Below are 21116 nucleotides of genomic sequence, written 5' to 3' on the forward strand. Positions count from 1 at the left end.
GGTTATACAGTGCTCTGTATACATCTGTGAAGCAGGAGTGATGAAACCCCATGTAACAGACGGGGTCCAGCCCCAGTGAGCACCAGCCTGGTCCTGGGGTGTGGGGGTGGGAGGGCGACATGGAGAGCAGTTTGGTCCGATGCAGGGCACTGCTGCCAGGTGGCTCATGGGGAGGGGCGGGGGTGGGCTGTGGCATATGAAGAGTTCAGGTTGTTTTGGGAGGGGAGGGGTAGCCATGTTCAGGGGGGAGTTGGGGTGTGGGTGGGACCCCAAGTTGGGGGGAAATGGTGCAGGGGAACCCTGGGTTTGGCAGGGAGCCCCCAGGCAGCAAAACGGCTGAGCGAGCTGGCTGCCCGGGACAGGCTGAGGATGTCCCCGCTTGCAGCGTCATGCTCCAGCCTGGCGAGGGATGGCTGGCTGGGGAGGGCACCAAGCGCAGCCTGCAATGGGCAGAGTGGGGGGTGGGGGTGGCTCCCAGTACGGACAGCGGAGATGGGAGGCGGGAAGGGGAGAGGTCAGTGCCCTGGGCAGGGGGATTCCCCCGCTCCCCCACTGCAAAACAGCACACCCCCACCTCACCACCAGCAACCGAGATGGAGAGGACAGATTAGTGCACGGGGGGGGGGGGGGGGCAGGGGTCCCTGATACTCCCAACTGCAAAATAGCAACCCCCTCCCCCCGTCTGCACCCCAGATGCTGAGGAGGGAGGAGGAAACCTTCCAGCTGCACCTCAGCGGCTCCCAGCTTCCCTTCCCCTGAAAACATCCCTCTTTCCAAACCTGCCCCCCAAACTCCCCCCTACGCACACTCTCCATGCAGGCTCTGTCAGGAAGGCCAATTAGACAGGGCCTTGTGTCCTGGGGATGCACTGAAGGGCCATGGTCAGGAGGGGACTGGAAAGATGCAGTTTTGGGGGGGGCAATGCCCGTTCACATTCCCCCCCATCTTCACCCCTGCCAGTGGACCAGCCAGGGCTACGTCATGGCCCATCTTTGGGCTACAGCCCACGATTTGGAAGCCCTGCCCGAGGGTGAACTTCATCAGGCCCAGCTGACTTGTTCTTTAGCCTGTTCTTTCCGTGTTCGGGGGGATGGGGGGGGGGTGCTCCTGCCCCTGGCTGTTAGCATTAATGGTGTTCAGCATCTGGTCACAATGAACTTTGATTGAAGTGACTGAAGCCAAACAGGCAGGAAATGCTCAGAGATGCTCAGAGGACGTCAGCCTGACAGATAAATACACTGCTAGGAGCTGGATTATACCATGTTATGGGTGGAGTTAAAATCTCATTGACACAGCTGTGAGGATGCACTCTTCATTTAAAACAGCTGGAAGCAACAGGTAAGGGGGCCTCGTGTAGAACAAGCCATGATGGCATGTACCCAGAAACTAGCCCCAGGTGGGCAGAGGATGCCACCGAGTATCGTTCTGAGCTGGTGCGTGTGTGACAGAGACAAGCCGGGCAGTGCAGCCAGGACACGGAGGCAGAGCAGGAAAGCCAAGCAGAGCCTGTGAGCATGGTGTGATCTTGGGAGGAGCATAGAGAGCTTTTGGGCCAGGTGCTGGCTAAAGAGGCTTGGAGCTGAGAGCAGGGAGGCTAATCCCTGCTGTTGGTTCCTGCTGTGTTTGGAGAAGCAGGACTCTGTATGTTCCTTGTCAGTAAACAAGACATCAAAAAATTACCAGACTCCATTGCCAATTTCTGCTCCCCACTGGAACATCCCCAGGGCCCCAAACTTTGACTAGCCCCTTGGGTTGAAGAGGGACACCAATATCTTTATTGTGTGGTTTCGTTGCATGTCTATCTAATCTCAGTGGTTTATCAGCAACTAATTACTGTTGCAATGTTTTCTCATGTAATAACCATATTTATTAAAAACACAGAGGGCAGGTTTTTGAACCCAAACTCACCACTGCTAATACATGGAGAATTCAGATGTAAAGTCCTGGCTTTGAGTCATCCCCCATTTAAATGCTCAATGACAGTTGCTAGAAATCCAGTGTCATGATTCATTGATCACTAATGCCAAGGGGCAGTGGCAGGGCTGGGAGAAGCAGAGGTTAATGTGGGTCTAAAGTCGTAGTGAGTGACATGGCTTCCAGCGAGGCAGAGTGGAAGCGGGGGTCCAGTTATACACACCAATCACGCTTTTCGTGTCATTCGAACGCACCGGCGGGGTCGGCTCTCAGCATTTATTCCAGGGGATTTACCATGCAGAAGCCAACAGGAAGGGAGTGAGCAGAGTAGAGGCATTGCAGGGACTGCACTGATTAGGTGGGGGCTGGCGCGCCGTGTCTGATCTAATATTGTCTCCCCTTCTCAGCGGCGCCGGCTCCCAAGGACGATGGGCTCCTCCTGCCGGACCCCAGCACACGTCTGTTGGCTTAACCAGGATGAGGGAAGACCTGCACTCCCCACTCTTACAGAACCCTGCCCAGTAGATGTAGCCTTTCCCATTGAGCAGGACGTTCTGACACTTGTCATACCACCAGCCTCCATAGCTACTTGCGCAATTCCCACTGGCCTGGTCCTGATCCTTGTCAGTCGTGCTGAACTTCATGTTGTCGTGTATGCCCCCCAGGCCGGAGTGGTAGGTGGTGAGATAGTCCTCGCCGTCCCCAGAGTACCTGCCCAGCCTCAGCGGGTACCCGCTGGGCTCATCCTCGACACTGAAGATGTCGTACTGTGCGTAGCGGGTGTTGTTGGATTTCTCCTCCACGACAAAGCGGACCTTGTAGATGTTCTGCCGCGTGAGCAGGGACAGGTACTCGTTGCCCAGCCAGTAATCCTGCTGCACGTTCCCAAAGCCGTACTTGTAGGTGCTCCAGGACTCCTTCCAGGTGATCTCTGTGTTGTAAGAATTTCTCTGGACAACGGTCCAGCCTTTGCCTTCGGTGTCCATGTCACACCACACCACTCGAGGGGGAGAGCCTGCCGGCTGGATGACATGGACCCCGCTGGGGCTGTCCCTGGGGATGTTGCTGCAGTCTTTGGGGAACCCTGAAATGCCACGAACATCAGGTTAAGGGGGCGGGGGGGAGGGGAGGGAGAGAGAGAGAGCGCGCGCTAGCTAGCTCAATCAAATCAGCCTGGGGTAACTGGAGGCTGGGTTTTTAGAGACAGGTCCTGTGTATTTCACAATACTACAGCCACAGAATCCGCCCCGGCCATTCCTGGCCACAGAATCCCGTTCCAGATCTTACACTTTCATTTTACCAATAAAATAAAATAAGAATAGTTTCTTGCTCTGCTGGTTTTGAAGAAACCTTGAAGAGATGAATCAAGTGTAAACCAAGGCTCTGTATCCTTCCTGAGTCCGTACTGCTGAAGAAATCGTTTGGGGAGGGTGGGGGAGACGCTGCCAGATCCATCTCAGCGAATGTCAATTATGAAACCCATCAGTGACAATTTAAATGGGAGTTTTCAAAGAGCCTAAGGGAGTTTGACACCCGACTGTGATTGGAATTCAGTGGGATTTAGGCACCCAACTCCCTGTGGTGCCTTTGAAAATTCCAGACATCCTATCGAGGGGCTTGTCTTTGGGGCGGAAATTGTCCCGAACTATCCTGGTAGAATGAAAGCACTGTGGTTATACTGCTCCTCCCCTCCCCAGCGTCATCCCTCGAGCCTGAGCCCCCCCAGCTCCCCTACCCCCCAGACAATCCCCCTGTGTGCCCCACCCCCATAGCTGAGCCGAGGGGGAGGAGCTGCTGAGCTCTGCGGGGGCAGGGGCTCAGGGCCACCTCTGGAGCTGGTTCGGCCCCTGGCCTGCCTGGGCAAGCCCCTGAGCAGCTCCCAGAGCCGCTGGAGATGTGGGGAGAAGGGAATGAAAACCCCTGACAAGGAGGAACTGGCTCTCCCTGCTGCCTGGACTCTGGGCGCAAGGCTTCTAGGCATCAGCGAGAGATCCCCAGCTGTTAGCCGGGGCTAGCCCTAGTATAGGAGTTGGTGAGATTGAAGGGTAGAACTCCCAGCCAATTTGCGGGGGGGGTGCCTGGTTCCCACACGCTGCCCTGCGGTTGGCACCAGCGCTCTTCAGTCACTGCCGGGGGCTTGGCAGCCGTTACCGGAGAAAGGGATAACGAAGCTGTGGAAAGCAAACAGCCAGTCGAGCAGCACCTCCCCCACCCCGGCTGGCCCATTCCCAGGCGCTGGAGGCCTGCGAATGGGAGTAGTGGGGTCACTAGCGCAGGCCGGCCTTGCGATCCCTTCGGAGAACTCAGCGTTTCTTTGGGCCCAGCGCTGGCGGGGGGGCTGGAAGGTGCATTCAGTGGATAAGTGGATCTAGGGGTGACCCCGGCATGGAGGAGAGGAGCAGAATCAGGCCCACGATGCCCTGATCTCGGATATGGCAGATGATAGAAGCTCTCCGACGGGTTCTCTACTCACCCCTCTCGACCTTCTTGTGGGCCAGGGCCCCGTTGCCCTGCACGGGGGCTACGCAAAGGAGCGCCATCATGGACAGCGCAGACAGAAGCAGGAGAGAGCTGGACTGGAAGCCTGCAGGGGACAGAAACCGCTGGACATGAGACCAGGAGAGAGTTTCACAAGTGCCTAAATCCCACTAGACGTCACTGGGATTTAGGCACTTAAGTGACTTAGCCACTCTTGAAAATGTTACCCTTAGACGCTAAGGCCAGAGTTTTCAGAGGGCTCAACTACTGGGCCAGATTTTCAGAAGAGCTCAGCTCCCAGGTAGGCACCACAGGACATGGCTGGATGTTCAAAGGGGCTCAGCATGGGGGGGGGGGAAGTCTCTGGAGATGGGGTGAAGCCCACCATTCACCTCTCCCCCGGCCCGGCCACTGTCTCCATCTCTGCAGCCGGCCCGATTAGCACACAGCGGGGACCCAGCTGCATGGTAAAAACCATTCAAAGATTGCGGCTCCGATGGCCTGGGTCCCGGGCGGGTCAGGGCCGGCTGGAGCGCTCCCTGTGGTGGGGAAGGAGCTGCCTCCTCTCTCCCCGCGCTGCACCGCTGCAAGGGGAGTGCTGCTCGGAGCAACCCCCTCTGTCCCAGCTCCCCCCGTCCACAGTCACTACCACCAGCCGGAGGGCAGTGCCCGCTCACCCACACAGAGACAGCAGCTGGGCAGCCTCCGGCAGGGCTCTGCCCCCCTCAGATGAGTGCCAGGTGAGAGGGACCCAGGGCACAGAGCTGCTGTGTGCCCCACGCCAGGCATGCTGCCCCCTGCACTGCAGCCCAGCAGCCCAGAGGGGGACACGCTGCTGACACTGCAGCTGTTCTGTGGGCCCAGCTCAGGCCAGGCTTAAAGTGGGCAGAGTCGCCAGGGGCCACAGTCCTGGCCAAAAAGAGTTCAAAATGGAGCCGGGTCCCTGAGGGGTGCACTGGAAGCGCTGCCCTAGCAAGGGCATGGCCATTTATTTCAGCCGGGATTAACATAGACACCCCTCCCCCGCCCCACACATGCTTTTCCCAGGCCACCTTCAGCACTCAGCGCAGGGATTCACAATGACCTTGCCGGGATCAGCAGCCCAGAGCAATCCAGACTCTTGGACAGAAACCGGCTCATTCACCCCCCCCCCCCCAGGTATATCTATCCCGGCCCTGGTATTACATCTTGTGTAGCTACAGCCCACAGAACGCAGAGCACGGCATATGCAGCCCCCAATGCGAAATAGGTTGAGAACCCTACAGCAGAGGCTCACGTGTGAAGCTCCAGAGGTCCCAAGTTTGATTACAGCTGCTGCCGGCCCATGACAGTTGCAAAATGGCAGCTTTTTGTGGGGTGAGGCGGGTTGGGGCGGGGTGTGTGTGTATGTGTCAAACCAGAACAGGCTAAAGCCGCACTGTCCTCCCTTTTGGACTACATGGGACCCCAGCTACCTTTCAGCGCCTCATGGATAAGCTACTACACCCCCATAATCATTATGCTGCTGCCTACCTGGACGATGTGGTCATTCATACCCCAGACTGGGAAACCCACCTCGAAGGTGGAGGCAGTCCTCAATACCTTCAGGCGAGCTGGCCTTACAGCTAACCCTGCTAAGTGTGCTGTAGGGTTTACGGAGGCCAAATATCTTGGCTACATTGTGGGAAAAGGTTTGGTAAAACCCCAACTGAACAAGTTAGAGGCCATCCAAAATTGGCCCCGACCACATCGCAAGAAACAAGTCCGGGCATTCCTAGGTGTGGTGGGGTATTACCGACGATTTAGCCCCCACTTTGCCACAAGGGCAAGCCCCCTGACAGACCTACTGAAAGCCCACGGACCTGATCTGGTGAGATGGTCTGACGGAGCAGAGAGAGCGTTCACAGACCTACAGACTGCCCTCTGCAGTAACCCCGTACTGATAGCCCCAGATTTTACCAAGGAATTTATCCTGCAGACGGATGCATCGGAAGTAGGGTTAGGGGCCGTTCTATCACAGATGGTTGGGGAAGAGGAACATCCAGTTCTCTACCTCAGTAGGAAACTCCTTCCGAGGGAACAAAAATATGCTGTGGTGGAGAGAGAGTACCTCGCTGTAAAATGGGCCATGGAAACGTTGCGCTACTACCTGCTCGGGTGCAGATTTGTCCTCGTGACCGACCATGCCCCTCTTCAATGGATGCAACGGAACAAGGAGAAGAACACTAGGGTGACCAGGTGGTTCTTATCCCTCCAACCTTTCCAGTTCCATGTGCAACACAGAGCAGGGAGCCATCACGGTAATGCCGATGGCTTGTCACGTGTGCACTGTCTGGCGTCCCAAGCTGCCCAACCCCTTGGTGTTGAGCAGGGGGGAGGGATATGTGACAGACCCAGACAAGTGGGGTACAGAAGCCTTGTAGAAGGCAAATATACTGGCCATTGGATGAATAGTTTTCTGTTCTCTGAGTGACCAGAGCAGGGGCTGCACTAGAACAAGCAGGAACTTTCTTGAACCAATTTAAGGCAGGCAGGCTAATTAGGACACCTGGAGTCAATTAAGAAGAACCTGCTAGACTCAATTAAGGCAGGCTAATCAGGGCACCTGGGTTTAAAAAGGAGCTCACGTCAGTTTGTGGTGGTGTGTGTGAGGATCTGGGAGCAAGAGGCACTAGGAGCTGAGAGCGAGAAGGCGTACTGCTGGGAGATCCTTTTTTAAGAACATTATTGGATTTCTGTGTTTTAAGAAGTCTGTGCATGTTTTTCAGTTAGCTGGTGGCAGCAGCTGATTTCTTTTCCTTTTTTCAGTTCTTCCCCAGACAAGGGGGGAAGAGTTCGGGGGTACCCCACAGGAAGGAATTCCCAAGCGCGCCTTCCTGGGCTCTCAAAGGGGTGGCAGCATTTACCAATCCACGGCCAGGGGGATCTGTAACCTTGGGAGTTTAATACAAGCCTGGAGTGGCCAGTATTAATTTTTAGAGTCCTTGTGGACCCTCCCCCCCTTCTGCACTCAAAGTGCCAGCGTGGGGAATCAGCCTTGACAGCATCCCAGCTGGGGAAGTTTCCCATTAGCCTGGCTCCCCAGACCAGGAGAGACCGGCCCAGGGCAGTGTGCAATGCCCAGTGATACGAACGCCCACAGTGACTGTCCTGCAGCACGGGGCAAACGTCTCAGGCCCCAGAGCCTTGGTACCTCCTCTGCCCCCAAGAGGAGACTAACGAAAAATAATTCCCCCAAATGAGGTAAACAGCCCCATGACTTGCAAAAGCAAAGAAAATACAGGAGTTGGGTCACCATCTCCTTGTGCTTAGATCAGGGGGCTGGAGCCAGGACTCCTGGGTTCTAGCCCTAGATTTGCTGCTTCCAGGGCAAATCACTGGGGGCAGTGAGGCTGTAGGAGTGCCAGGGGTTGTTGTGGTGTCCCTCCCCGCAAAGGGAGAGGGGCGGGAAGGGGTTAATTCATGAAATCCAGAAAGTGATTAAAGTTCCCAGCCGGACAGACAAGTCCCCGAGCTCCAGGAAGGGGTCTCGGGCCTGGGGGCTGCAGGTCCGACTAGAGCTAAGGGCGCTGCTGGGACACTGTGTGTAGTGGGGGGCTGAGAGCCCCTGACCCGAACTGTGACCCCTTCCCCTAGTGCCACCGCCCCCAGCCCGGGGGTGCGGCCCCCCGCGAGTTCCAGCCTCGGAACACACGGACCAGCTGACCCCAGAGAGGCGGGGCCAGAGACCGGCCGAGCTAATGGCGGCTCCGCCCATTACAGCCCCGGGGCCCAGGTCTCATCCCGCCCCCGCCCCCCCCGGCTCAGACATTCGGTTCCCCTTCGCCAGCCGGCCCAGCGGGTTCTGCCCAGCGACCGGTGACGGAGGCGGGGCTGCGCGCCGCTATTGGCGGGATGGTCCCCTCTCAGCCAATCCCTGCAGACTGGAGGCTCACACGGCCAGTAGCTGGGAGCTGGAGTCCGGTCTCAGCGCCCCGCGGGGTTCTCGGGTTGTGGGGCCGAGACCGGGCTGGGGGATGCAGGGAGGGGGGAGCTGGGTGTTGGGGGTCAGCCGGGCTGGGGGGTGCAGGGAGTTGGGTGTCGGGGGAGGGGCAGTCGGGCTGGGGGGCGCAGGGAGGGGGGAGCTGGGTGTCGGGGGAGGGGCAGTCGGGCTGGGGGGCGCAGGGAGGGGGGAGCTGGGTGTCGGGGGGCAGTCGGGCCCGAGGGTGCAGGGAGGGGGGAGCTGGGTGTGGGGGGGCAGTCGGGCTGCAGGGGTGCAGGGAGGGGGGAGCTGGGTGTGTGGGGGGGCAGTCGGGCTGGGGGGTGCAGGGAGAGGGGAGCTGGGTGTGGGGGGGCAGTTCTGGGCTCTGCGTTCAGAGGTGTCAGGATAACCACACCGCTCCCCCCAGCACTGAGCGGTCACTGACGTGGAACGGTGACGTTGCTATAGTGACTGGGGGGGTCCTGGCCCCCTTGTGCCAGGTGCTGCCAGGGTCACTGCTGGGACACTGTGTGTAGTGGGGTGCTGAGAGCCACTGAACTGTAACCCCTTCATCTAATGCCAACCTCACCCAGCCAGGGGGTGAGGCTTCGTTGGGGCCAGAGCAGCTCAGCAGCCCGTATTGATCCGGGTGAGGGTGCGGGGTGGATTTGGGGTTTGTTTAAAATGGCTTAAGGCACATTGGTGCCCTTGTGACACCTCAGTAACCGGTGTGGTTTGACCTAAACAGGGTTAGGCCCCAGTGCAGCCTGGCCCTACTGGGTCATAGAATCATAGAAGATAAGGGTTGGAAGAGGGGAAAAGGACACTGCCCAACTTACTTGGGGTTTGCAAGAAGGCTGGCTAACCTAGTGAGGAGGGCTTTAAACTAGGTTCGTTGGCGGGGGGCGGGGGGGTAAGAAGACCAAAGCCCTGAGGGAAGTGGGATACCAGGAGGAAGCACGAGCAGGAGAGCACAAGAGAGGAGGACTCGTGCTTCACACTGAGAAAGCAGGACGATCAGCGAGTTATCTTAAGTGCCTATACACAAATGCAAGAAGCCTGGGAAACAAGCAGGGAGAACTGGAAGTCCTGGCACAGTCAAGGAATTATGATGTGATTGGAATAACAGAGACTTGGTGGGATAACTCACATGATTGGAGCACTGTCATGGATGGATATAAACTGTTCAGGAAGGACAGGCAGGGCAGAAAAGGTGGGGGAGTTGCGTTGTATGTAAGAGAGGAGTATGACTGCTCAGAGCTCCAGTATGAAACTGCAGATAAACCTGAGAGTCTCTGGATTCAGTTTAGAAGTGTGAGCAACAAGGGTGATGTCATGGTGGGAGTCTGCTATAGACCACCAGACCAGGGGGATGAGGTGGACGAGGCTTTCTTCTGGCAACTAACAGAAGTTACTAGATCGCAGGCCCTGGTTCTCATGGGGGACTTCAGTCACCCCGATATCTGCTGGGAGAGCAATACAGCAGTGCACAGACAATCCAGGAAGTTTTTGGAAAGTGTAGGGGACAATTTCCTGGTGCAAGTGCTGGAGGAACCAATTAGGGGCAGAGCTCTTCTTGACCTGCTGCTCACAAACCGGGAAGAATTAGTAGGGGAAGCAAAAGTAGATGGGAACCTGGGAGCAGTGACTATGAGATGGTCGAGTTCAGGATCCTGACACAAGGAAGAAAGGAGAGCAGCAGAATACGGACCCTGAACTTCAGAAAAGCAGACTTTGACTCCTTCAGGGAACTAATGGGCAAGGTCCCCTGGGAGACTAACATGAAGGGGAAAGGAATCCAGGAGAGCTGGCTATATTTTAAAGAATCCTTATTGAGGTTGCAGGAGCAAACCATCCCGATGTGCAGAAAGAATAGTAAATATGGCAGGCGACCAACTTAGCTTAACAGTGAAATCCTTGCTGATCTTAAACACAAAAAAGAAGCTTACAAGAAGTGGAAGATTGGACAAATGACCAGGGAGGAGTATAAAAATATTGCTCAGGCATGCAGGAGTGAAATCAGGAAGGCCAAATCACACTTGGAGTTGCAGATAGCAAGGGATGTTAAGAGTAACAAGAAGGGTTTTTTACAGCTATGTTAGCAACAAGAAAAAGGTCAAGGAAAGTGTGGGCCCCTTACTGAATGGGGAGGCAACCTAGTGACAGAGGATGTGGAAAAAGCTAATGTACTCAATGCTTTTTTTGCCTCTGTTTTCACGAACAAGGTCAGCTCCCAGACTACTGCACCAGGCAGCACGGTATGGGGAGGAGGTGATCAGCCCTCTGTGGAGAAAGAAGTGGTTCAGGACTATTTATAAAAGCTGGACGAGCACAAGTCCATGGGGCCGGATGCACCGCATCCGAGGATGTTAAATGAGTTGGCTGATGTGATTGCAGAGTCATTGGCCATGATCTTTGAAAAATCATGGCAATCGGGGGAGGTCCCGGATGATTGGAAAAAGGCTAATGTAGTGCCCATCTTTAAAAAAGGGAAGAAGGAAGATCCGGGGAACTACAGGCCAATCAGCCTCACCTCAGTCCCTGGAAAAATCATGGAGCAGGTCCCTCAAGGAGTCAATTCTGAAGCACTTGGAGGAGAGGAAAGTGATCAAGAACAGTAGCATGGATTCGCCAAGGGCAAGTCATGCCTGACTAACCTAATTGCCTTCTATGATGAGTTAACTGGCTCTGTGGATGAGGGGAAAGCAGTGGACATGTTATTGTTTGACTTTAGGAAAGCTTTTCATACAGTCTCCCACAGTATTCTTGTCAGCAAGTTAAAGAAGTATGGACTGGATGAATGGACTGTAAGGTGAATAGAAAGCTGGCTAGATCATCGGGCTCAACAGTGATCAATGGCTCCATGTCTAGTTAGCGGCCAGTATCAAGCGGAGTGCCCCAAGCGTCAGTCTTGGGGCCGGTTTTGTTCAACATCTTCATTAATGATCTGGAGGATAGCATGGATTGCACCCTCAGCAAGTTTGCAGATGACACTAAACTGGGAGGAGTGGTTGATACGCTGGAGGTAGGAATAGGATACAGAGGGACCTTGACAAATTAGAGGATTGGGCCAAAGGAAATCTGATGAAGTTCAGCAAAGACAAGTGCAGAGTCCTGCACTTAGGACGGAAGAATCCCATGCACTGCTACAGACTAGGGACCGATTTCCTACGCAGCAGTTCTGGGAAAAGGACCTAGGGGTTACAGCGGATGAGAAACTGGATATGAGTCAACAGTGTGCCCTTGTTAGCTTTTTTGGCAACATCCTTTTGGGTTGTATAAGTAGGAGCATTGCCAGCAGATCGTGGGACATGATCATTCCCCTCTATTCGGCATTGGTGAGGCCTCATCTGGAGTACTGTGTCCATTTTGGGGCCCCACATTACAAGAAGAATGTGCAAAAATTGGACAGAGTCCAACGGAGGCCAACAAAAATGATAAGGGGGCTGGAGTACATGACTTATGAGGAGAGGCTAAGGGAACTGGGCTTATTTAGTCTGCAGAAGAGAAGAATGGGGGGGGATTTGATAGCTGCTTTCAACTACCTGAAAGGGGGTTCCAAAGAGGATGGATCTAGACTGTTCTCAGTGGTAGCCGATGACCAAACAAGGAGTAATGGTCTCAAGTTGCAGTGGGGGAGGTCTCGTTTGGATATTAGGAAAAACTTTTTCACTAGGAGGGTGGTAAAGCACTGGAATGGGTTACCTGGGGAGCTGGTGGAATCTCCATCATTAGAAGGTTTTTAAGGCCCTTCTTGACAAATCCCTGGCTGGGATGATTTAGTTGGTGTTGGTCCTTCTTTGAGCAGGGCATTGGACTAGATGACCTCCCAGGTCTCCTCAAACCCTAATCTTCTATGATTCTATGATCTTACAAAACTGGGTGACTGGGCAATAAAATGGTAGGTGAAATTCCGTGTGGATAAATGCAAAGTAATGCACATTTGAAAACATAATCCCAGTTTATACATATAAAGTGGTGGGATCTAAATTAGCTGTTACCACTCGAGAGATCTTGGAGTCATTGTGGATAGTTCTCTGAAAACATGCACTCAATGTGGAGTTTCAGAGGGGTAGCCATGTTAGTTTGTTTCTGCAAAAACAAAGGGGAGTCCCATGGCACCTTAAAGACTAACAAATTTATTTGGGCATAAGTTTTCGTGGGCTGGAACCCACTTTGTCAGATGCATACACGAAAGCTTAGTCTTTAAGGTACCACAGGACTCCTTGTTTTTTCAATGCGCAGTGGCAATCAAATAAGCTAACAGAATGTTGAGAATCATTAGGAAAGTGATTGATAGTAAGACAGAAAATATCATATTGCCTCTATATAAATCCATGGTATGCCCACATCTTGAATACTGCATGCAGATGTAGTCATTCCATCAGAAAAAAGAAATATTGGAATTGGAAAAAGTACAGAAAAGGGGAACAAAAATGATTAGGGGTATGGAATGGCTGCTACATGAGGAGAGATTAATAAGACTGGAACTTTTCAGCTTGGAAAAGAGATGACTGGGGGGGATATAATGAAATTCTATCTTTCCACAGAGGTTGCAGAAGTCATGGGATCTGTGACTTCCAGCAAACTCCATGACTTCAGAACACGGCGGCCGGAAGCTGTGCGGTCCCCCTGCCACCTGTAGCAGCCAGGAGCGGTGGGGCGGCCTCCGTGGGTTGTGGGGGAACCAACCGCTCCAAGTTGCTGTGGGTGGCAGGGGGACCTGGAGCTCTGAGTGGGCTGCAGTTGCCTAGCCCGTGGGTGGTGTGTGGGTCACGCAGCTGAGCTCCCCATTTTGCCATGGATATTTTTAGTAAAAGTCACGGATGGGTCACGGGCTTCCGTGAGCTTTTCTTCGTTGCCCAGGACCTGTCCAGGTCTTATACTACAAATATCCATGAGAAAATCATAGTCTTAATCAAGACTGGTTTGGAGAAAGTGAATACCGAAGTGTTGTTTACCCCTTCACATAACACAAGAACTAGGGGTCACCCAAATAAATTAATAGGCAGCAGGTCTTTAAAACAAACAAAAGGAAGTATTTCTTCACACAACACACAGTCAACCAGTGGAACTCCTTTCCAGAGGACGTTGTGAAGGTCAAGACTATAACACGATTCAAAAAAGATCTAGCTAAGTTTATGGAGGATAGGTCCACCAATGGCTATTGGTCAGGATGGGCAGGGATGCTGTCCCTAGCCTCTGTTTGCCAGAAGCTGGGAATGGGCGACAGAGGATGGATCACTTGATAATTCCCTGTTCTGTTCATTCCCTCTGGGGCACCAGGCATTGGCCACTGTCAGAAGACAGGAGACTGGGCTAGATGCGCCTTTGGTCTGACCCAGTCTGGCCGTTCTTATGTTCTGAATAAATTACAGTAAATTCTGTGCACAGCCGGTGTCGTGGCTCCCACCTGTAGCTTGGACACATTCCCCTGTCCACCTTGCCTTCCCCAGCTTCAGCTCGTGCATCTCCTCTCCCCCAGTCCTCCTGCCCCACCCTCTCCCATAACACCCCCTTCCTTTTCCCCACACCGCACTCCAGCCCTGCCCCTCCTCCTGGGCCCCCTCTCCTGCCTCACACTCCCCTGTACCCCCAGTACACTGTCCCCATATGCTCCCGTACTCCTCACATGCTCCAGCCCCCCTGTACCTCCCTACCCCTTCCTCTCCTCACTCCCCCTCCAGCCCTGCCTCCCTTTCTCCTTCTACCCCACTGTCTCTTTCTCCCCGGTCAGGCCGTTCTGTGAGCCCTTCCCCAGATCTCCCTCCCATGGGAGCCCTCCTAAGGGATGGCGCTGCCTCTCGCATATTGCCAGGGGCTCCTGGCAGGGTCTGGTTTGGTCTGACTCTCCCCTCCCCCAATCTCCCCCCTCAGGCCTGCACTCCAGGCGCATTTTGGACACTGTGGTGTCGGAGCCTGCCCCGGGGCTGCCCTGGTACAGCCGTGTTGTGTATGTGGACGATCAGCTCACCTATGTCTACACCAGTGGGACGAAGAGGGAGGAGCCCTACACACTGTGGATGGCGCAGAACGAGGGTTCGGAGTTCTGGGACGAGGTGACCTGGTGGGGACAGCGCTTCCAGAAATGGTACAACGTGAGTCTGAACACCCTGAGTCAGCTCTACAACCGGACCGAGGGTGAGTGAAGGACACAACACGACCTAGGGATGCAGGGAAATGGGGTGGGGGTTGGGAGTGTGGTTGATGTAAACAGGGTGAAGGGACACCGGGATGTGTGTTGGGGATGGGGGGAGGGGACAGAGCCCGAAGGCGCATTTTCTCGCTGGAGTCAGTGTGAATGTGGGGGACAAAGGGATATGGGATGGGGGGAGGGGCTGCAGGATGGAGGGTCCATGCGAAAGAGATTTTTTGACACCCTCCAAAGTGGGACTCTCAGATTGTCCCCTCCCCAAACAGCCCAGACTTCTGCTACCAGTCCCACTTGCAGCTGCCTCTGCTGCCCTTCGGGGGGCCCCCTCCCACCCCCGCCCTTTCCCAGACATATATTTCCCAGACAGAGTGGCAGAGGTGCAAAAGCCAGAAGTTCCCAGCAGACCCGGCTAGTCCGACCTCCTGGTGACGCAGGCCAGAGAATCGCACCCAGCGATTTCTGGACAGGGGGGTTTGTTCCTCCTGGCTACAACAGTGACTCTGTCAGACCCTAGAGCTAGAACAGGGTTCTGAGACGTCTTGTCTCAATTCCCAGATATCGAATGATGGGGAACCCCAATATCGACAGCCCCAAGTGTTCAGACATCACGAGTCAGACCCCCAAAATCCTGAGTTTGGCTTAAGCGTTGTAAGTATTTTGGGAATAATACTGGAGCTTATTTTTATTTGCCCTCTGGTTTGAGCCCTTAGGGGACACATTTCTGGGGTTTTCCCTGCTGCTAGAAGGACTAGAAGTTATTGCTGTAAGAAAAGAGAGCTGAGACTTTCCCCTAATCCCATGAGTCCAGGAACTGGGGAGTTATTAAAACCACCCACTATCATGAAACGCACAGTAAAGTCACAAGAGCAGGCAGTGCTGCATTCACCCCAGCCCTGGGGAGAAGCTGCTCACCAGTGAGCCTCCTTCATTGTTCACTTTGTCTTATTTCCAGAGTGAGTTTATCTCAGGTCAGACTCCGCAGAGTGTCATCAACTTGGGCTGGAGAGTTAGTGAGAGAATCAGCCCCTGCAACGTGCAGATTTCAGAGTAGCAGCCGTGTTAGTCTGTATCCGCAAAAAGAACAGGAGTACTTGTGGCACCTTAGAGACTAACAAATTTATTAGAGCATAAGCTTTCGTGGACTACAGCTAAATTTGTTAGTCTCTAAGGTGCCACAAGTACTCCTGTTCTTTTTGCAACGTGCAGAGACTCCCGGGCTGCCTTACTCCTGGCAGCACAAACCCAGCACGGAGCCCCCGGGGTCAGGCAGGTTCCCCTGCACGCTATCGATAGACGTGTACAGAGCCGTTCTTCCTGCTCAGTCCCTGATGTGGGGGGCTGTAGTCACCTGGCCAGGCCCCCGATTGTGCTGTCTCACTTAGCACGGGAATGATCCATAAGCGTTCAGTGCCTGGCGCTGCTGAACTGTCCCTGGCAGGTGACGGTCTCTCTGACGTAATTGCTCCTCCCTTCCTGACAGGGGACTCGCGAGTGACAATCCCTGTTTCCCCCGTGTCAGTGGTACTGGCCTGTCGCATTGGTGCTCACCCAGGAGTGTCCCCAGCCCCTTGTTGTAGCACCTCCAATCCCTCCTGGCTCCCAGCACTGACAGCAGCAATGAGAACTAATTCCTGTCCTGCCCTGGACACCTGGGTTTCTGGTGGCCCTGCCCCAGGACTAAGCGACAGCGTGGAGGGTTGCCAAGTGTCTGCCCCCAGCCCGCCCCCTCTGTAGCTAGTTTAACCCTCTCCTGACTAGTCTCACCCATTGGTCCCCTGCTGCTGAGCCTGTCCAGCCTGACCTGTTCACACGGACACCAGCCTCCCCAGTGCTGAGAGAGGGGCTCCGCTCGCCTGCGCTGGGGAGCTGCTGTTCTGTTCCCACTGCCCCCTCCCCAAACCACTGTCCCTCCTGCCCTCCTCCCCCCATTTACCCCTCTTCCTCCCCCCATCCTGGGGCTGCCAGATCGCCAGAGACTGTCCTGAGTCCTGCATCTTGACCACCAAGTGTTCTCTCTAGCTGTGTCTGCCCCCAACACACACATGGGGGAATTCGGGGTCTGGTCCCTCTGAGACCACATCGGTGCCCTGTCACGGAGTGTGGGGGAACTCAGGGCCCTGCACCCCCGGCTTCCTGCGATTCACCATGACTCTTAGTCAGCCAGTAAAGCAGAAGGTTTATTTAGATGACAGGGACACAGTCCAAGACAGGTCTTGCAGGCACAGACCACAGGATACCCCTCAGTTAGGTCCATCTTGGGGTCCTCAGGCACCCCAGCCCCCTTGGGAGGTCAGAGCCCTCTCTGCTTCCCAGCCACCTCACCAGCCAGCTTCCGAGACTCTCCTTCAGCGACCCCTCCCACAGCCTTTGTTCAGTTTCCCAGGCAAAGGTCTCACCTGGCCTCTAACCCCTTCCTGGGTTCTCATGTTACATGCTCAGGTATTCTCCGTTGGTCAGTCTCCCATCCCCCCATTGCAGACTATCCTAGCCACGCTCCCCTGTCAGCATTCACAGACCACATTAAGAACAGTCCCAGTTTGTCACATGCCCCACCCTGCTTATCCCTGTGGAGTGCAGCACGGAGGAGAAGAGGGGTGGGTGGGGAGGGCTGACCCACCCCACTCCTCTCGGGCACCTGGCTTGGGATCTCTGCGTGTCTGTGACCAGCCGCCCTGCATCTCTCCAGATTCTCAGTGGTTCTCTCGTTACTCCATCCCTTTTCACCTCAGTTGTTTTCTCACTTTTTGACTTTAGTTGATTGGTATAAATCAGCAGTGTCCAATAGAAATTCGATGCTAGCCACACTGCTAGCCACACTTGTGGTTTTGAATTTTTCTTATTAGCCACATTACAAAAAAGCCACATGCATTAGCCACAATTCAATAGCCTATTAGCCACCTGTGGCTAGTGGCGAACGTATTGGACACCACTGATATAAATAGTTAGTTGGACTCTTCTAGCAGAGTTTCTTCTGCTCCTGAAACTGGGCATGTCTCGGTCTCCGGGCTTCAGACCCGGTGCCTCCTGTGGCAAGCCCATGGCTTTGAGCGACCTGCACTCCAGCTGTCTAAAGTGCTTGGATGAGACTCCTATTGCGGATCGCTGTCAGCTCTTCCACCAGTTCAGTCCACATCTGAAAAAGGACAGGGAGGCCAGGCTGAAGTTGTGATGGGTTTGGTCACAGAGACTCCCCTTGAGACTGTCACTCCATGTCCTGGGATACCACTGAGAATAACCCTCCTACCCGAACAGGTTTCCCTCCACTCCCGTCTTGCTGAGTTAGACACACCAGTCACCTCCAGCACAGACACAGAGGTTGGGCCACAGAAACAGATTCACTCAGCCCAGGGGCTTCTCAGTTAACAGGGACTTTCCCAGCACTCAGTATTCAACCTTTTTGGGAGCCCAAACCCCAAATAAATCCCTTTTACTCTGTATAAAGCTTATACAGGATAAATTCCTAAATTGTCCACCCTCTATAACACTGATAGAGAGAGATGCACAACTGTTTGCTCCCCCAGGTATTAATCATTTACTCTGGGTTTATTAATAAACAAAAGTGATTTTATTAAGTATAGAAAATAGGATTTAAGTGATTTCAAGTAATAGACAGAACAAAGTAAGTAACAGAGCAAATTGAAACAAAACACTGAAGTCTAAGCCTGATACATGAAGAAACTGATTACAGGAAATATCTCATCCTCAAAGATGTTCCAATAAGTTTACTTCACAGACTGGACTCTTTCCTAGTCTGGGCCCAATCCTTTCCCCTGGTACAGTCTTTGTTAGATCCAGCAGACATCTCATTTGATAAGCAGGGGTTTTCTCATGACTGGCACCCCCTTTTATAACTTTGGCACAAGGTGGGAATCTTTTCTCTTTCTGAGTCCCTGCCCCTCTTGCTAAATGGAAAAGTACCAGATTAAAGATGGATTTCACTACCAGGTGACATGGTCAAGTCTCCATTCCTCCTTGGTTGGCCCCTATGTACACAGGAAGGCTTTCAGGTAAATAAATCATGTACTATCAATTGCCCTAATCAATGGGAGCCATCAAGTTCCCAATGCCCCATTGACGGCCCTCATCTGGTGTGACTACAACAGTGATACAAGTTTCATATTTCCCCAATTCCAGACATAGAAATAATACATGAAAACAAATAGGATGAACATACTCAGTAGATTACAAGCTTTCTAATGACATCATACAAGAGAATATTGCATAAAGCATATTCCAGTTGCATCATATTCACATTCATAATCATATTTCCATAAAGTATGTGGAGTGCAATGTTACGATCCTTAATCCTGAGTGCCAAAGTGGGTCTCTGACCCATTCTAGACCTGCAACATCTCAAAGACTGAAGTTGTGCATTGTCTCCATCATTCCTTCCCTGGATGTAGGGGACTGGGACGCCACCCTCGATTTGAAAGATGCCTATTTCCACACCTCTATTTCCCGAGGCCACAGAATGTTTCTCGGGATCGTTGTGAACCAGACTCATTGCCAGTTTACCATCCTCCCGTTCAGCCTGTCAGCAGCCTAATGGGTCTTTATGAAATGCTGGTAATAGTGGCAGCCTTCCTGAGAAGGTGAGGGGTGCATGTGTATCTGTACCTCAGTGACGGGCTGGTCAATGACCAGTCCAATCCCAGATGAAAGCCAGCATCCACCTCGTCCAAACAACCTTTCGAGCACTGGGCCTGCTGATAAACGAGCAGAAGCCAACACTCCTCCCGGCTCAGAGGATAGTGTTTATCGGAGCGTTGCTCAATTCTACCCAGGCCAGGGCCTTCCTCCCAGGAGCCCGCTTCCAGTTAGTGTCGTCACAGGTCAAGGCCCACTCAGGCTGTTGGGTCACATGGGTCGCGTGCCTATACGAGGTGTGGTATGCGAGGTTGCACCTCAGACCCCTACAGGCTTGGCTGGCCTCAGTGTACCGGCCAAACAGCCATCATTTGGACTCGGTGCTCACAGTGCCTGCCCATCTTCGGCACCTCACGACACAAGGTCAGTGGTCCCGGCAGCAACTCTTGCTATGGATAAACGTCAGAGAGCTCAGAGCGGTTGGCCTAGCATGTCAGGTGTTGTTACCCACCATCGCAAGCAAGGTGGTGCAAGTTCTTACAGACCATATGGCAGCCATGTTTTACATCAACAGGCAGAGAGCGGCCCGCTCTTCTCCCCACTGTGTCAGGAGGCCATTTGCTTGTGGGAGTTCTTCATAAAGCACTCAATACACCTCAAAGCTTCTCCCCTTTTGGGAGCCCAGAACAAGCTGGCAACTCAGATCTTCTCACCATGAATGGTCCCTATGCCCCAACATAGCAAGGACCATTTTCCAGTGGTGGGTACTCCCCTCGTAGACCTGTTCATGACCAGACAGAACAGGAAATGTCAGCCGTTCTGCTGTCTGTGTGACTGCAACCCGGGCTCACTCACAGATGTTGTCTTACTCCCTTGGAGAAATCACCTGTTCTGCGCCTTTCCCCTTCCCCCTCTCCCCCCAATTCCTTTTGTGCACAAGATCTTGCTGAAGATCAAGAGCGAAGGTTATTCTCACAGCCTCAGCCTGGCCACATCAGCACTAGTTTGGCTTATTTCTAGACCTGTCAGTAGCAACTCCAATGCCGCTCCCTCCCCTTCTGGACCTGATCTCGCAAGATCGCGGCCAAATGCTCCATCTGCCTGACAGGTCCATGTTTAAACCTGCAGAACTGGCCTGTTTGGAGCAGGTCTGCTAGGTTTTGCTAGGCAGTAGGAATCCAATTACCAGAGCTACTTACCTTGCCAAGTGGAAGCGTTTCTCCATTTGGTCTACCCTGCAAGGCCTCTCACCGGGGTGCCAGAATCTCCCTATGAGTGTGGGTGCCACCGGTGCTGAAACTGTAACTCCGCCTCTTCCCCAATTTCCCCACACACACCCCCTGCTTCACCTCTTCTCCTCAGGCTCTGCCCACTCCTCCCCTTCCCCTCCCCCCGCTCTCACCTGCTGCTAATGTGGCAGGGCCATGGCCCCTTGGTCCCCCTGTTCCGGCACCCCTGCCTCCTCACCCACTGAGTCATCTTTCAGATGAAGCAGATACTCCAGAACCGTCTGGGAACAGCCAGGTCTAGCGATTTCATCCGTTAAGGTACACCTAGGAGCGATCTCCGTATTCTACCCCTGCTGGGTGGTCAGTCAGGTTTTTCTCATGAAATGTCCATTCCCTTCCTCGAGGGCTTTGAAAGGCTGTTCCCACAAATCTGGGAACCCATCTGTGATAAATGAGTGGGGGTAGCACCCCAACCATTCAGTAGCTATAGAATCCTCCTTAGCAGCTGTACCCTAACTGCCTTACCTGTAAAGAGTTAAGAGGTAAGCTTAAAATGAGTTGGCACCTGAACAAGGGAACCAGTAAGGAAGCTGTACCCTCTCAAAGTGGGGAAAAGTGCTGGGTGTGTGGGTCTTTTGTTCTCTTGGCTGCAGAGGGACAGGGCAGTACTTATGCCGTAAAAAGCTCTGGGCCAGGTATGAAAAATCATCAGGATCATACCTAGAAACTACTCATTTGGAACCACCGATATGGAAGTTGTCAGGGTTCCCTCCCCACTCTAAACTCTAGGGTAAAGACGTGGGGACCCGCATGA

At 53.7% G+C, this 21116-nt stretch overlaps 2 protein-coding genes across 2 annotated transcripts; one reads left to right on the top strand and one right to left on the bottom strand.

The window, feature by feature from the left end:
• Positions 1-227: 227 nt before the first annotated feature.
• On the bottom strand, positions 228-4529 carry LOC135978360 (fibrinogen-like protein 1-like protein). The gene is made up of 2 exons (XM_065579317.1): positions 4388-4529; positions 228-2998 (listed from the first exon to the last, which is right to left on the bottom strand). The coding sequence occupies exons 1-2, from the start codon at positions 4455-4457 to the stop codon at positions 2205-2207; spliced, it is 864 nt and encodes a 287-aa protein (XP_065435389.1). The 5' UTR covers positions 4458-4529; the 3' UTR covers positions 228-2204.
• Positions 4530-8660: 4131 nt separating this feature from the next.
• On the top strand, positions 8661-19276 carry LOC135978361 (class I histocompatibility antigen, F10 alpha chain-like). Its single transcript, XM_065579318.1, has 3 exons — positions 8661-8981; positions 14210-14473; positions 15042-19276. Exons 1-3 carry the CDS (start codon positions 8909-8911, stop codon positions 15050-15052), a joined length of 348 nt encoding a protein of 115 aa, XP_065435390.1. The 5' UTR covers positions 8661-8908; the 3' UTR covers positions 15053-19276.
• Positions 19277-21116: the final 1840 nt, after the last annotated feature.

This window comes from Chrysemys picta, unplaced genomic scaffold (genome assembly GCF_011386835.1).
Source record: "Chrysemys picta bellii isolate R12L10 unplaced genomic scaffold, ASM1138683v2 scaf225, whole genome shotgun sequence".
Classification (NCBI taxonomy): domain Eukaryota; kingdom Metazoa; phylum Chordata; order Testudines; family Emydidae; genus Chrysemys; species Chrysemys picta.